This window comes from Tetrao urogallus (assembly GCF_951394365.1).
Source record: "Tetrao urogallus genome assembly, chromosome: 3".
Lineage (NCBI taxonomy): Eukaryota > Metazoa > Chordata > Aves > Galliformes > Phasianidae > Tetrao > Tetrao urogallus.
Window position 1 is genome coordinate 57739840 of NC_136815.1, and position 17263 is coordinate 57757102.

The following is a 17263-nucleotide window of genomic DNA, read 5'->3' on the forward strand; positions in this document are numbered from 1 at the left end:
AGTGCTTGCTGGTTAACCCAAATCAGCCCCAGCTATCTGAAGTCTGAACAAGAAGTCTGTGTTATAACTTCCTAGTGGAAACACAGGGAGGCAGAAGGACTCCTGCATCCATGGTGTAACCACTGCTGTACTACCCCAGTGTCTTTGAGTACTAACTACATCAAGAACCACAAGTGACCTCTGTAATATGAGATTTATCCCATCTTTCCCCAGAGGGGTGATATATATGCCACAAGAGCTTTGCTGCACTGTCTGCTCGAGAGCTTTTCTTAAAAGGATGTCATGATGCTATTTCTGCATAGGCACCATACATATGAAATGGAAAGTTTCCTGGGGTTCGTGACCATTCTGCAGTCCCAGGGAAGCCACCAACCCCCTCCTGGCCTTGTAATTTGCCCTTCTGCAGGATGGGGAAAACTGGCTGCTTTCCGGTCACCCAACCCTCTACACAGGGAATCTCTTCTTCCTCACTGATCTCTTTATTAGGTAGCTACTGCATTTGTTTTGTTAAGAAAAAATAACTGCTTCATTTCTTTCAGCTGCTCAGCACCCCAGGAATACACCATGTTTTTTTGTCCTCTCATACCAGCTGCTGCTGGTACTTTCATAGAGAGAAAGAGGTTATTAGCATCAGCACAGCTAAGCTGTGCCCTAATGTTGGCTTCTACTACCAGGCTGCAGGTGGACTTTGGAACCAACTAGATCCCTCTTGTGCAGTCACGGCCTGTCCCAGTAATCTGCTGATCTTTCATTTCTTTCATCAGAAAATAGTTTTCTTCACTCATCCTATTGCTTAGCTGAATAAAGATGCCCTTGTTCAGAGCTCATATTACCAATTCCTGTCTAATTTATTTACTGTTTATAAATAATTCAAACTTTCTAGCACTCCACTGCTGCTCCCCTCTCCCTAGGCACACTTTTACAAAGGAATTTGATCTCTGCTGGGACGCATCTCTGAAAGCATCTGAGGAACATAAAAGGCCCCTTCTTTGCTCACTGGATGGGGGGGGGATGTGGCTGGGGCCTCTGTGTGCATTCTGTCTGGAGCTGAGGTCTGTGCCCAGTGACAGGCCCTGCCAGGCACCAGCTTAGGCAGGAACTGAGGTCTAGGAATGAGGTCTTAAGGCTGCTGTTCAGGTCTCTGCAGCCTGATGATGGGCAGACTGAACAGTGCACAGCTGCTGAGCTCAAATCACTGTCACAAGGCACGTAGGTTTTGGTGACGAGCAGCTCTTGGGGCCTCAGTGTATAGCAGGAACCAATGGCTTTCATCATAGAATCATTAAGGTTGGAAAAGACCACTAAGATCACCTAGTCCAACTGTCTACCCATCTCCACTAACCACGTCCATCAGTGCCACACCCACACGGTTCTTAAACACCTCCCTGGGCAGACAGTTCTAGTGCCTTACCATTCTTTCAGAGAAGAAATTTTCCCTAATATCCAACCTGAACCTCCCCTGATGCACCTTGAAGAGGCCAGTGCAATTAGTGGCAGGACAGGGCTGCTAGGTGGCTATGTAAGGTATCAGAACACAAACGTATTTTGCGTTCAGGGCCCTGAAGCCTTCTGCAGCATGCATAGATCTGCTCAAGTGCAGGAATGTGGGCAGGTGGATTTCGGTGCTGGACTAGCGTTGCTCTAAGAATGACCTGAGTGTTTTGCTGTCTGCTTCAAAGAGGGGCAAGGGCACTTCCCTGTGCATCATAACAAGGCACTTGGCTTACCCACACAGACTTCCTACAGTCCCATATTGGGTTTTCCTGTTTAATTTCAGCTGATTAATCCTGAGCTACTGCTCATTCTAGTGAGCTTATTATCTTTATTTTGAGAAATGATTAGGTTTAAAAAAAAAAAAATGTATTGTACAATCAATAGGTGTACAGAGGTTAGGCTAAGTAGGATTATCATGGTGGAAGGATAATAAATGAAAAACGCTCACAATAAGCTCCACAAAAAGCAATCTCTAAAAGAGATCCTTCCTCAGTGGCAGTCTTTGGGTTAACCAGACACAACTTAAATGGGGTCCAGGAGAGGTGGAGCCAGGCTCCACCCTCTTCTGGTAGCACAGGTGAATTGCCTTCACCTGTGCTCCTGTGCCTGACTCATTGCTCACCTCAGGTGGTCAATCAGAAGTTCAGGCTGTGATCAACATTTCCCATACCTGTATCAATCATAAAAGCACAGCATAGGCCTCCTGCTTCCTGATGGTGCTGTGTGGGTTGGCTCACTTTTCACATAAGCAACAGAGTGCACTAAAATAACTGTCACTGGCGTGGCTAGGAACAGGTAAGCGTTGGGGGGAGGAATACTTTGAGTTTTAACATTGGATTCTAAAATTAGTAGCATAGTTGGCTGTGCTGTGGTGTAATGAAAGGGTGCTTGCTATGTGATCACTAGGCTTTTGTGCTGGAGTTGCTCTAGCTGTGCTAATAGCAAAAGTTGGATTGTCCTACTGGATTCCCATTCCTGGAGAAAGTGGCCTAGATAGGAGTTATGGTGTCCTAATTAGAAAATACTTAGTAATATGGTATTTCTCTTTGCTAATTTCTCATTTGGCGTCTTCATGGTACAAGAATGTTTAGATATAGCTGTTATCTGTGGTTTGCTCTCTGCTTCACTGTAGCCCACAGGCCTTTCTAGAAGACTTGGGCATACAAGAGAGAAGGGGCCAGGCCTTTTCAGCCCAGTTGTTTGTGATGCCCTGATGCCTTCTGCAACACATCACCTTGTCTTGAACTGTGCATTGCACTGCATTTGCAGCAACTATGGAAATACCCTGAGGGGCTTGATGCAATTTGCTTTCTGTGCTGTATGGCCTCGGGTTTACTATTTTGAAGTTCAGCTCCATGGATGTTCATGTAGCTCCTAAAGGGTTGTGGGGATAGAGGCAAAAGGTGCAGTAGCCTTCAAACTGAATTGCTTTGGCTGTTGGGAGGAGCATTTGGGTGAGCCTAACTATCACGTCTCCCTTGAAAACATGAATCATTTTATTGGAAGAATCTCTCTGCAAACTCTGCCCCCAGCTCTGTGATCCTTTCCAAGGGTAGATGTGCAAGTCAGAGTTTGAAGGCTCAGCAATTAGTGTAGTGGAGGGGAAAGCAAGCTTCTAAGTACATATAAAACCAAAGCATCTCAGTGCCCTCAGTACCAGGTACAGACTGACTTCTGCTGTTCAGTGAAAGGAAAGGTGAAAAAGTAATTACCTTTCATCTTGATACTAAACTCCCCCAGCAGGTTTTCCAGCTCTGCTTCAATGGTACACATGTTCTGTTAAGGAAGACAGAATAGCAAGGTCAGAAAAACCCTCCTTTTTTTTCCTTTGGAAATAAACACTTCTATTATGCAAAGGAAAGGTATTTTTCATTAAAATCAATATGCAAGAGCTACTCTTGTTTTTAGCAAAATCTGGCCCTAAAAACAGCAGCTGAGCTATGCTTGCTCACACCAAAGCTGAATGTAACCCTGAGATCTAATCCTGGCATTAGCAGTGGGCAGCTGTGGCCCTTAAAGGATAGCATGGCTACTGTCCCTGTCTTCTCCAGCCAGGATGCGGGCCAGCAGCAGCTCCATGCCAGAGTAGCTCCCAGCATGTTTTTAATCTCCCAAGAAACATGGACGACATTAAAAATAAAGACTGTGTGAGATGGGTACTTGACCCTCCCCAGAAGAGCTAGGCAGGATGCCACAGCTTGTGCATTGTGATGTTTGCAGCACTATCAGACTTTCCATAATTAAACTGCTGGCTTAATAAAATAGATAGTAATCACAGCAATTGAAACTGGATGCAGAGCACAAGATGTCTGCTTGTTCTAGCTACCCTGCCACCCTAATGTCTGCAGGATGGGAAGGAGCATGTATGGTTGTGACACATGTAGGTTCGGGGCAGATTTACTTCTTTACGTGCAGCGATTCCTGGGGTATAGCCCTGGTCTTTTGGAACATAACTATTATTATTTCAAAGAACTCTTTGGGTTTATGTCACCCGTCTTTATAAGATAGCAGGCATTCACGAGAAGACAAATAATTAACAATCTTCCTTCACTAGTTTTACATCTAACCCTTTTATCTGGATGTGATTATCACTGAAATGAGCGGCCAAGTTTTCATGGCCTTTGTGAAACAACAGTGAAAATGAAAGGCCAAATGGATGAAGACATACCTCTGTGTATTCTTTGTAACTCCTGTTGATTTCGGTTAAACTCTCTCGAGCTGCTTTGCTGGCAGGAGACATTGCAAAGGCCTGTTTCATCTTGCTGGCACCATCACAGAGACGTCTCTGAATACAGTAGGCCTCGTAAAGCTCATCCACCTAGAGCAAACAACAGGAACGGTGAGGAAGGGAGGAAAAAAAAAAGATGAACTGAGAACTCAATGAAGTAAAACAATTGTGTTACAAGGAAACTAAGCCAAACAAGCGATTAAACCCTCAGATAGAGAGTGAGTGGATGAACGAAGCTGTCAGTGAAGCTGTCATATTGTCACAGATGACCAAAAAAAAAAAGCACAAGATAGAATTATCTTCTACTGCATAAATCTCGTTACTGTGATAACGGATGCTTTGCAACAACTCATCTGCTTACCCTGTGTGCCCTTAAGTTTTGCTGCTGCCTTTCCCTCCAGTCTGGGACATGTGCAATTGCAGCTGTACAGGAGGAACGCAGCAAGCTTCTAAAATAAATATACTGGTGTCGTAAGTGCTCTTTCAAAGATGTGGGCAATGTCCACACTGCCAGATGGGAGTGGGCATGCTAAGTGGCACATTTCTTAGGGACAGCAGTGTCCTCAGTATTGCTAACACCAGCCATGCATTAAGACTGTTGCAGTACTGCACTGACAGGTAATAGTGGGAGAAGGGGGGTGATTTTAAAGCCTCAACAACTAGAAGTTGTAGCCCAAATAAGAAAAAGTTTAGAAACAGCAAAATTCAGTTTTGAACTTCAGCTCCATAGATGCTTGCATAATTTCCTTGTGATCTTCTTACAGTCCTTGGCATGGCCGAGGCACCAGACATTCAGTAAGCAGTCTGGAGGTTTTGTAATACTTGGTGATGTACAATGTAAAGTCTCACCTGGATCAAGCCTGCAGTGGATTTACATGTCTCATGCTTTGGTTTCCCTTTTCTCTCTAATCCCTGCACTGAATGCATATAGTTTACACCATCCAAGCTGTCCAGTGGAAGTCTACAATGGTATAATTTAATTTATGGTTGAGAAAACAGGTTTTCTAATCTGACATTATCGGCGGAGGAGAGGAAAAGAGAAAGATGCATCTCTTCCTGCTTCTTATGTCCCTGTGAGGATGGAATGATATCTGTTCTTTATCTAGAATAACTGTTTTCCTTTGTTCTCTGACATTAAGTGTCTGCCCTACCCATGCTGGTGCTTTCTCATGGATTTTCGCAGAATTTCTTTCTGTGGAAGCTTCCAGCACCTTGGCTTTGTTAGTCTATGATCATTTTGCTGTGCTAGAAATGATCCTGATCCAGGTGTGCTGCAATTGTTGTGTTTTGTTTTTTTTTTTCCCAAGCCTGCTTAATCTTTAGCAAAAGGTGTTACTGATTATCTGTTTGGAGTGGGGGTGCTCATCCTGACTTCTTCAAAACACGACATTGACTCATACAAGGCAGACTTATTTTCCTGACAGCAGAAGCCCTTACTGTTGGTTCTCCAACCAACATGGGAACTACTCTGCAAGTGAAATGGTGCAGCAAAGGGTAATGGAAGCCATAGGCAGCATCTTGACATTTCAGAGTTACAGGAAAAACTTTCTTGGTGATGTACCCACCACTTTACCACTTCTAAGTCAGCACTGTTCCCTATGCTAAAGACAGATCCTACAAATGGCCATTTCTTGGAGTTGACTCCTGCCATCAGGGTGGAGCACTGACTTTGTGCTGATATCTCCAGTGTGAACATGCTCATCTTCCCTGATAAATGAGTGTGGTCTGCTGCTGCACACTGTTCCCACCCTTTGCTTCCTATGCAGTGGGTGCCCTTGTTCAGCACAGGGTCGAAAGAGCCCTCCGGCATCTGAAACAAAACTGTGCTGTCACCTGAACAAGCCCACTAGTTTTAATGCAATGCAACTCTACTTCTTCTGTCTCTGTTGCTGTGGGTTACAGGAAGAAAACTAATGTGCTCAGGTGACCAGTGTTACCCTCTTGCATTTGGTGCCTTTCATTCCTATTACAAGCATAGAAACCATTAGCTCTAAAAGGACTGGAGTGGGAAGGTCTTGAATGGAAATGTTCTCCAAGCAGTAATTTTGCCATTCATGTTGCCAGCAAGAAAGAAAGCGGCTGGGGGAACAAAATTTCAGCCTATTGCCTGTTGACTTTTTTCAGCTCTCAGAGTAAGAGAACACAAAATTAAAAGGTTTGATGGACTATCATAATTGGAGCACTTCAAGCTGTATGAATGCTTTTCAAATGGCTCTCAAAACACATTTCCTCCGTCAAAAATAATTCCTTCTTTTGTCAGGCTCAGAAAAGTAACTAATAACTAGCAGATAGGTTTATAACCAAGAGAACGCATGTTGTGGGCCTCATCCAACTCTAAACTGTATAGGTATAAACCACAAAGCGTACCTCTACTGGGTACAAGACACTCATTCTCACCAATGCAATCAAGAGGATGTGAGCCCACCAAACCATGCAGCAGAAGCTGCACAAGATGACCGAGACCAGCAAAAATACTGAATCTGGGAGAGGCTTTGTCAAATCCACCTCCCTGGAAGGTGGAGGGAGGGGGCAGTAGTAGGCCCAGGGGTTGTTTTTTCTAATGTAGGACATGCTTGGGGTGCTTGTTACCTTGCTAATGTGGAACTCCAGCCTCCTCATGTATCGTTCAACTGCTTTGATTTGCTGGGGGAAACAGAAAGTAGAGAGTGAGGCACGTGTGAACACATCTGCAAGATATTTCTGCTCTAGCTTGTGTCTTCAGATCCCCAGGAGTCTGAGGAACTCCTCCTTAATGCATGCAAGGCATTGCTGACCATGAATCCGGCCTCAACTGTTCCACCTTACTGTGACTAAGCCACTGCTGAAAATGGAGCTCACTGATATCTACACATAATATGCTTTTAGATACAAAGCCATGTTTTCTGATGGAGTCTGCAACAATTTTCTTTGATGCGAGTTCCCTAGTTCATTTGAAATTAGTAAGTTGAGCACTTTTGGCTGAAAAACCTGTATTTTCACTACTTTGAAAGCCTATATTAAAACTGGTAAGATTTTGCATTTCAAAACCTATTCTCCTGAATAAACTGTTTTTGAAAGCAAAATCAAGCTTGGCATTTTAACTGAAAAAAGCCAAATAGTTCAGGAAAAGCTTTTGAGGGCTTTTATTTTGTTTCAGCCAAAATTTCCCATACAGAAGGAATACCTTCAATTCTTCAGCTTGTTTCTCCCCCCCTTCAGTGCCCAGAGCAGGAGTAAGCAGTGATCACACAGGCTGGAATTACCCCAAGGGCAGCTATCAGCAAGCCCACCTCTGTACAGTTTGCTTCTCTGGGGATTTTGTCCTGCTCTTTTGAATGTTCATGCCATGAAGCGCTGGCTGGCTCTCACTCAGAGGAGCATAACGTAAGAGGAAAGGCAGCTGTTTGAGCCCTTGGCTTGTCCCTCTGGAGTTGGCCTGTAGACACCCAGCATGTGCCCTTGCCAGCCTCCCACTCCTGCTGGCGGTTACAGGGCAAAGTTGTACAAGCAACTGATTCAATGGCTTGCAGGTAACTTCTGCATCAAAGACATTAGCCTGGCTGCTAGAGCAGGCTGAGAGTTTCCAGCTCCGCACATCGTACAAATACCAATGCTACCTTGCAAGTGTTAAAAAGGGTAACATACCTTATCTAAATCGTACAGGACTCCCTGCAACAGAGAAGATGAAACTGTAACTTATTTTGAAACACAACAGTGCCAGAGCACTGTGAGACAATAATATTTATCAGTGAATAGAAATCGAAACTAAGACGAGAGCTGGAAGGGATGAAGATCATGCATTCACATGCCCGGTTTCCCACTCTCAGCCCATGCCTGTTCCAGTACCTCTGGATGGGTACTGTGCTCCTCTGAACAATCACAAGTATAACACGTACCAGGCGTGAGTTTCTTCTCATGTCTTTTAACTGAGCAGTCAGCTTGTCCAGCTCTGTCTGGTGCACTTCCAGATACTCGCTGTAAACACAAACCAGAGAAGGGAGGCATGAGCTCTGCAGCGTGTCACGGAGCTGCTTCCTAAGCACTATACAAGGAAATCTCTGCAACAAATGGCCTTCCTCAAAAAGTTGATCTGTATTGATCTGTTCTAAAAACAGTTTCCCCGCTGCCTTTTTGAGAATAATTAGAAGCCATTTGTTTAGGCAGCCCAGTGTTTTCCTGATGTTAAACAACCACCTTCAAGTAAGCTATCTTCTGCTTAGTTTACAGGCTGGTGCTTTCAAATTGCTGCTATCGTGTCTGGTTGGTAAAAGCCCTTATCGTCAGAAGCGTTATCTTAAGGACTATACGTGCTTCTGATATGACTCCAGGAAACCTGGAGGGGAAAAAAGAAAAATCTACTGTTGAAATCCTTGTCCTTGGGACTTTTTCAAGCAAACAGAATTGGAATTCTGGACTGATTTTTCCTACGCGTTTCCAATCTTAAGTTTACTCCAACAGGTACATTCTCCTATCATTAAGGATCTTTGCTTCTGTGAAATGTTTTTCTGTGTGCTAAAATGTCCCAGAAGGCTTCAGTCAACAAGCACAATAAAGGCTCTTACTCCAGGCCATTCTTCAAGGCCCTGTAGACCTCTTCCATTCTTTTGGGCTGGGGCTCCTTGGGGGTGGTGCTGTTCTTGTGGCCCAAATTATGCATTTTCTTCACCTTTGCTTGGGGCTTCTTGAGCGCAGAGGAATTTTCAATAAAAGAATTACACCTGCAAAGTGAACATAAAAAAGGAGAAAATCCCTATAAATCATAACAATCTCAAAGAAGCGTAACTTAAAGAGATCTTCCTGATCTTATCTGTGCTAGAGAAATGGTTCTGCTTACATGCCTGCTGCTTAAAGGGCTGTGTTTGTTTACAGGTTGAGAAGTCTGAGCATTCTGGGATGTGTGCCATCAGCTTTTGATGTGCCAGTTGCCTCTCCCAGATATGAAGTCCCAGGCTCATCAGGCATTTCTCTGTCTTATCCCGTGCCTGTCCTGCCTCCTGCTGCTTAGACTCAGCCATGAAAGGGCTAAGAGCAAAGGGGTGCCTAGATAATTTCAGGTGTAAAGTCTGGAGGTTCCTAAGACTGGGGACTGGTCACGTGTGTGTCTGGAGTCCTGATGGCGGCTGCAGCTCCTCACAGGGAGCGGAGGGCAGTGCTGAGCTCTGCTCTGTGTGACAGCGACAGGGAACAGCATGGAGCTGCGTCAGGGGAGGGCAGCTGGGGGTCAGGGAAAGGGTCTGCACCACAGGGCGGTGGGCATGGAACAGGCTGCCAGAGTTCAAGACAACATTCTCAGACATAGGATTTGAATTTTGGGTGGTCCTGTGTGGAGCAGGAGTTGAACTCAGTGCTCCCTGTGGGTCCTTTCCAACTCGAGCTATTGTATGATTCTCTATCATACTGCTGGTGGACCACAAATGGAGGACAGCTGTGCTGCTTGTAGGTGGCTCTTTGGCTCCTCTCCTGCAGGTCAGCATCTAACCCTACTGCTGGCAATTGGGAGGTGACCTCCTCACCATGTGGCTCCTCCCTGACTGTTAACTGCTGATCTGGAGCTTGGTGGGGTTCACGCAAGTTGAAACTAATTGGAAAGCAGCTCTGGAGGCATCTGGCTGACCCAGTAAAGTGTGTGGCTCAAAGCCTGAGGTCCTGTCTAGCCAAAAGGACCACGCAGGGAAAGGCTCTGCACCAGGATCTGCTTCCAGACGGACGCTGAAGCAGCTCTGCAAAAACAGACAAAAAAATGGGGCTGCTTTGACTTCACAGCAGCAATGAGAAAACTGACTTTTAGGTAGCAGCAGTGTGAAGCTGGGGGCGGTGGAAAGCTTATCATAGTTCTGTGCATTTTACTTGTGAAAAGATTGCTGCATAAGTTAGGAAATTAAAATCATTCTCTGAAATGTTCTCACAACTCTGAGAAATGTGAGGAAGCCTTGCGTTAAGGGTGGAGGGGAAGCACTTGGTAGTTAAGATGCAGGCTAACAGCTTAATGACATGGCCAATATATAAGGAGATTTTAGCCTAGAAAACTTATTCCTGCAAGCTGGGGAGAAGGAAGTTCTCCATCACCTCTTTGCTGCCTTCTAAGCCCCCAGTCCCTTTAGCACCTGACTGTGAAAGCCACTTAAAGAACACAGTACTTGCCTGGAGCGTCTCTCTTGCAGACCGCTGAAGCCAGCAAAGGACTGGCTCCTGATAATCCCATTAGGACCTCCTGGAGAGAATGAATGTGATCCTATTGACATGATTTCCGGAAGCCGGGAGGATATTCCTGAAAAACAACAGAAAGAAGGTCAGGGATCGGGGTGGGCAGGAGGTGTGCTGTGAAGCAGGGGCATCAGGAAGGAGAAAAGGCAACCCAACCCTAGGAGGGGCTGTGAGCCAGGGCATGAATACAACCCCCAACTCCAGTCTGCTGAGGTCTGTTGCTTGGTTTGCAGAATAAATTACAAGAGTGGACTATGAAAACCATGTTGCGGCTGCAATGAGGATCTGGGTGTGGGGCTGGAAACCAGCTGCTGTGATGTGCTAATCTCAGCAGTGGCCCCAATTCATGCCATGCCTGGCATGCTTCTCCCCCAGTTCCAGTATCAACATCTGCCACACCAGAAGTGCTACCTTTTGAGTGCCACGCTACGCTGAGGTGGTCAGTGAACTAAGAAGAAGGACCCTGTTGCACCCCTGTCTTACAGGACCTGTCCATTCACCACTGCCTTCCTTCCAGGGGTGCTAACACCACTGCTTTGGGAAACACATGGAGAAACTAAGCCAGCTTAAAATAACCTGACAAACAAAATGAACAAAAATATTATTTTCCCATTTATTTTAAAAGCAGAACCTGGCACACCTCATACCCTCAGTTCATTTCACGCTGCATCTGCTCCACAGCTGTGGATGAGTCTGGGGCTGAGACAGGGCTGCAGCAGGACTCCAGGCGTTAGGGCTAGAGCTGCCTGCAGGCAACAGAGTTGATGCTTTGCGACACTGCAGCCTATGGGACTCAGTGGGTAAATTTAAAGCAGCCTCTCATCCCCACAAGTGAATAGTCCATAGCTGAGTGCCCGAAAGGGAGCCACGTGTGAGGACCACAGTTTTGCAGCCTGAGCCTTCACAACCAAACGTATTTATTGCAGATAAGGAGCAGAGTTACGCAGTGCCTCCATGGCAAACACTCACTGGAAAAAGCAAATATGTGGGGAAACGTCGTGCACAGTCCAGTTCTGTTTGATTTGTAATGCTAGGCTGGACAAATACTCCCCGAGGTGGCATTCACCACTGTAGAGAGCTGCTACTTTTCTCTGGAGAGGATTGTATTGCCCAAGAAGAGCTGCTTTGTCAGGAATATTTCTATAAGAGCTCTGCCAAAAATATTTCTTCCAGCCTCAGAATTGTCAGCGCTATTAGCGATGTGAAATTTTCTCCGTTACACAACCCAAACAGCATCAGTCTCCTGATTCTGGAAGTGAGAACTGATCAGTACCCTGTAACTGGGCAACCCTCACAGATGCAGCCTTGGCTTTGTGATAGGTGTGCTTAAGCCAAATTTTCTCCACTGCTGTGACCAGCAGGTAGCTGTGATCTACCTGGAAAGGTTTCTGTCTCCATGCAGCCTCATGTCTGGGCAAGAACAACCACTGAGGTCTCTCTCAAGCCACCTATGCCAACCAAAGCCTTCCTGAACAATCCCCAGGCACATCTAGGGAATTAGCATGGGCTAGAAGCTATTCCAGCTACTCTAGCATGCAGCTTGGATGTGGCCAGACCCCATTTTTGGGAGACTTTTATAGCTGGAGACTATTCCAATCCATCTGGCCTTGTGCCTGGAGCACAGGAGCAGGAGTGACGGGTTTATGGCAGAGCTCCACAGGAGCATCTGCAGATGTGAGCCCTGGCTGCCAGTTGTCCAGCTCCCAGCCACCACTTCCCACCCCTGCTGTCTCCCAGCAGCAGTGCTGGTACCTGCTAGGATCAACTTTGGGATACGGAATTGTCTTCAGCAGGCCAGTGCCATAACCTGGAAGCAAAACCTTGCACGCTGTTCACCTAGCAGTGTGTTTGTTGTATTCATTATGTTCACTATGCAGTTATGATCATGCTGTGAAAACCCTTCTGAGAACCAGACCAAACCCCTCTGAGAAGAGCAGCAAGCTTTGAGGGTGTCCAGCAGGATGGATAGAACAGTGTGGCCAGCATCTGGTGACATCACAGAATCACAGAATGGCCAGGGTTGGAAGGGACCTCAAGCATAATGAATCTCCAACCCCCCTGCCACATTCAGGGTCATCAACCTCCCCATTCAATACTAGACCAGGCTGCCCAGGGCCCCATCCAATCTGGCCTTGAATCCCTCCAGGGACATGTGAGGGTGGAAGCTAAATCCCGCTGACAAAAAACATCAGCTCGCAAACCCTCAGGAAACAAGAGGAACAAGAGCAAACCTGATGCTGAGTGCTAGTCATGGCTATGTTGGTCATAAAAACATAGTTCTTTTGTTTTGGAGAAGCTTAAAAATGCAACAATCTTGAAAAAGAAATGTACTGATTTATTTACTTATTTTGCTGAAGTTCTCAGGGGCTTTGCAGTGCTTTAGTAGTGAGGACTTTGCTCACAGTACCAAAAGGAAATGTGGATGAAGTGCAATTGAAATGCAAACTGGAGACCTGCCTGGAACTACTTCTGCTTTGCTATTGCATAGAATGGTCAGAACTCAGAGCCCACATTGGCTCGTGCTCAATATATATATGTTCATCAGGTTAGAGTTTGCCTCTATCATACAAACACAATCTGCTGTTAAAATTTAACATTACATTGCCAACACCTCAAACGTTTCCAGCTGACCGCACACAGCTGCACTGACCCCCTCTGGAAGCAACAGCCCCTTAGCCCAGATTTGCACAGGCACCACGTTCACAGTCATGGATTATTTATGACACTGACATCTAGCAAATACCCTTTGGGTGATGAGTATTTGCCATGCTGTGGGAAAACGCTTTGCTGAGGAGCAGTTATATTCCTGCTTACTATTAAACCATTCACAAGCTTACCACAGAGTTGAATAATACAGCTGTACTCTGTATACATGCATGTAATCACTGGGGTAATTTCATTAAGTCTCAGTCCACAAGGACTCACCCAGATCTGTTATAGAACTGACCACCGTCCGTACAGAAGCAGGGGGATTCTGGTGAAGCTCCAATGTAGTGACCAAGTTTCTAATAGTTACCTGATACAAAGCTACCATATTCTAGTTATAATATGCATTCTTCTCTCAATATTAAAGCATGGTGTGCTTTTGGGAGCTGTTGGAGAGAATCCAGAAGAGGGACACAAAGATAATCAGAGGGCTGGAGCACCTCCCCTGCGAAGACAGGCTGAGGGAGTGGAGCTTGTTCAGCCTGGAGAAAAGAAGGCTGCGGGGTGACCTCATTGCAGCCTTTCAGTACCTAAAGGGAGCCTACTGGCAGGAGGGGAGTCAACTCTTTGAAGGATAGACAACAGCAGAACAAGGGGAAATGGTTTCAAGTTGAAGGAGGGAAGTTTTAGGTTGGATGTTCGGGGAGAAGTTCTTTACAGAGAGAGTGGTGAGGTGCTGGAACAGGCTGCCCAGAGAGGTTGTGGATGCCCCGTCCCTGGAAGTGTTCAAGGCCAGGTTGGATGGGGCCCTGGGCAGCCTGGTCTAGTGTTAAATGGGGAGCTCCCGTTGGTGGCCCTGCCTGAGGCAGGCGGTTGGAGCCTGATGATCCTTGAGGTCCCTTCATACCCAAGCCATTCTATGATTTTATGAGAATGTGCATCTGAAATGGTATTAAAAGCTTTGGAGATTCAAGTCTCTGCCCCAGCGGTGGATCGAACCAGCAGAAATTGAAATCTTTTTTCATTATTTTAAAATCTCTACAGCTGATGAACTGCCAACGTTTCACTTAAAAAAAAATCATCAGTCCTCTTCCTGCTAAGATAAACATGTACTGTGTGTGTGTGAGCATAATTAATACAATTAGTATTGCCCATGCTAAGTGTGTGGCAGCTGAGTGATGAGTCTAGCAGCAATGCTGAGGGATAAGGTGAAATTGTATCAGTATTTTTTCCTGCCTGACTCAGTGACACTGTGCAGTGGGGAATGGCAGATAATTGATGGTGCCTCTGTCCCCGGAGAAATAAAGCCCCATTGCTCTCATCTCTCCTAACAGCTAAAACAGCTGAGCCTGAGCTAATGAGAGAAGTGACTACTGAGCCCATCACTTCCACAGGGCTGCCCTCTTTCAGTCACCTTCTGAATGGACTTGCATCTCCCGTAATGCCAACATATATTATAAATAGTGCAGGTTTCAAGCTAAGAGATGGGAAATTCAGTTGGAAACATGTTTGCTAAATCAAGACTGACCTTTTTGTTTGCTTTCCCCCTCTAATTGGCCTAGAGACCACCAATAAATACATGTTGGTGGTGCGCCCATGGTTGATCCCACTCTCTCATAGCATCTGCAGTTATGGCTCTAGGTCCTGGGTTTGCTGTAGAATGTTAGGGAGCTGAAGCTGAGGGTTTGCGGCACAGCGGCTTTGGGGATGCTTTTGGATTAAATATAATCCTTGATTAAAAGGGAATGTTGGGGGTGGATTCAAGGGCCGATCTGATCCTTGATAATCCTTTGTTCCTATCTTATTTTTTTATGTGGCATGCGTCTCAAGGCCCTCTCTGGATCTGCAAAGATGTAATCCCCATAGTGAGATGTTTTGTCTGATGTTCCTTGTGCTGATCTGCGGTCTGAAGACTGTGCATTAAGATTTAGTGATGATTGCTTGGGGTAAGGTGAGAGGGTCCACTAAACCGCTTTGAGCAGACTGTGGCAGCAGCCAAAGGGCTCAGCTGTGCATGCGAGGAACCCCTCTTAACCAAAAACCTGGCAACTGGATATGTCTAACAAATGAACTGGGAACTTACTGAATAATGAAAGAATATATTCATCTCTCATCTGTGTCAAGGATTATAGTGTGCTTATCAGAGTAGCTTGTTAACTTCAAAAGGTAAAATGCTTTATTGCAATAAAACCTCATTTAGCAATGTACACCTCCAAAAGAGTAAGTACAACAAGGGAAGAAACTGACTATCCCCTACAAGTCATGGCCCCTGCACAGCAAGCCAATTCTTTCTGCTTTGCATGAACAAACCTGAAGAGCACAATTCAGTTCCGCACTCTGTCTCAGTCCAATTCCAAGCTCATTCAGTGTACATTCATAGAATCACAGAATCAGTAAGATTGGAAAAGACCACTAAAACCATCTAGTCCAACCAGCCCACCCCCACCATACCCACTGACCACCCTCACTGCCATATCCGCAAGTCCCTTGAACACCTTCAGGGGTGGTGACTCCACCACCTCCCTTGGGCAGCCTGTGCCACTGCCTCACCACTCTATCTGAGAAGGAATTTTTCTTAATACCCAACCTGAACCTTCTGTGAAGGCAGCTAGTGCTGCTTGCATTTGTGGTCTACAATCTAGTCTTCGTTAATATCAATTTCCCAATTTCTTCCTTCTGATTAATTGAATTACCTTGGCAATATGAGGCCAGCATGGCCAGTAGCCCAAACTACCACCTGGAATTTACTGTTTTCATGTATCCCAGACTCCTAGCAGGCAAAGAGGTATGTATCTTGGATGACAACTTAAACATTCTTGAGGATGAATTTTTAATATAAAAGGTTGACAATAATATATGGGTAAGAGCCCTCAAAAGCATTATAAAAACTTTCACAAGGAAATTAACTCTCTTACAGTAGTGTTAACGTTTTTAGGACAAAAACTCCTACGCATTAGCACATAGGCTCCTAATTTCTAAATGTGTCAGGATCATTTCTGTGGGATGGAATCTCCTGGAAACATCAGAAGATGACTGGATTACATATAGTACAACTTTGATGGCATTTTTATGCTCCCAGTGACTGAGCTGCTACTTCTTGTGCAGGGCAGGGTTTGCTAGAGCAGTACAGACATCTGAGCTCCATCTGAAGAACTATTCTGGGTTGCCAGAACAAAATCGTGCATTTGTTCCATCAAAGTCCAAGTCGGAGGTACTCCTAAATAGGAGCATATGGCTACACTGAGAAGCACACTTCCCAAGCCTACATCAGCCAGTGAAAGGCCAGCAGATCTGTGAGCTTCAAATGTTAATTTTAGCACAGAAAAAGAAGCACGTGGGCTTATCGGCGTGGCTGCGGAGAACAGTATTGCACACAGAGGAGCTACAAGCTGGCTCCCTCTCCTTCTGAAGGGAGATGTGGGAGTGCCTGGGTTGTGCTGGGGCGGGCACCTAGGCAGTAAGCAGCCTCGTTGGCTCCAGCACAAGGAGCAAAATTCGGTCTGCCCCTTGCAGCCCCAAGACTCTGAGATGGAAGCAGCACCGCCTGAGGTGCGTCCCCTCACCAGTGGGATCTCCTCAAAGGCGTGGGCCCGCTGCTGGCTGACAGCTCTGCTCTTGCAGGGATACTTTCTTTTGTTAGTTGTATTTTTATATCTTCAGTTTGGGTGGATTCAGTTTTTACGGTGCACAAGGAAGAGCCTGTGTGTCCTTTCTGGCCCTGCCTAAGTCATAGCTGAGAGCTCTGCTTTATTGCAGAAAACCCTGGGAGTGAGCACAAGGTGCCATTACCTATTTCTAATAAATGAGTGTCAGCTTTGGGTACTTTGGTGACAAATTTTAGCTTTGGTGTCAGATAATATCCTCCCAAGGCTTGATACTAATAGCAAGACTTATACTTTACTGTTCCATTTATGGAGGAACATTTTTTCTGTTGCATGTAAGGATGTTTTCAGCCGAAATGCTGCAGTATTTGCTAGCTCATCACAAGATGGCCTGAGCAGAAACCCAAGTTGTCTACCATCTGGAGTGGCTCATGCTGTTTGTTCTGCTCTTGCTACCTGACTGGATGAAGCACTTAAGCCAAAAAGCAGTAACAACAGTAATAAGAAGAAAGCTAAGCATTCAGGTCACCAGCAGAACGGTGATAGCATCTGTGCCTGTGTATATATGGGAGTTGGTGGTTGACGCTCCAATTGTAACATAATTCCAACA

The 17263-nt window shown here is 45.6% G+C and overlaps 1 protein-coding gene across 3 annotated transcripts in view; it reads right to left on the bottom strand.

Moving 5' to 3' along the window:
* Positions 1-17263, bottom strand: part of RIPOR2 (RHO family interacting cell polarization regulator 2) — a gene marked incomplete at both ends in the record, with an annotated part of 89472 nt that overhangs the window by 18427 nt on the left and 53782 nt on the right. For 2 of the 3 annotated variants that reach the window (XM_079533166.1, XM_079533167.1), the window contains 7 exons: positions 3207-3270; positions 4163-4312; positions 6812-6865; positions 7847-7870; positions 8098-8176; positions 8764-8919; positions 10334-10469. In XM_079533166.1, the coding sequence (XP_079389292.1) occupies positions 3207-3270; positions 4163-4312; positions 6812-6865; positions 7847-7870; positions 8098-8176; positions 8764-8919; positions 10334-10469 (663 nt within the window). Of the gene's footprint in view, positions 1-3206; positions 3271-4162; positions 4313-6811; positions 6866-7846; positions 7871-8097; positions 8177-8763; positions 8920-10333; positions 10470-17263 lie in introns of those variants that run through there. The other variant, XM_079533168.1, reaches the window with a different exon arrangement.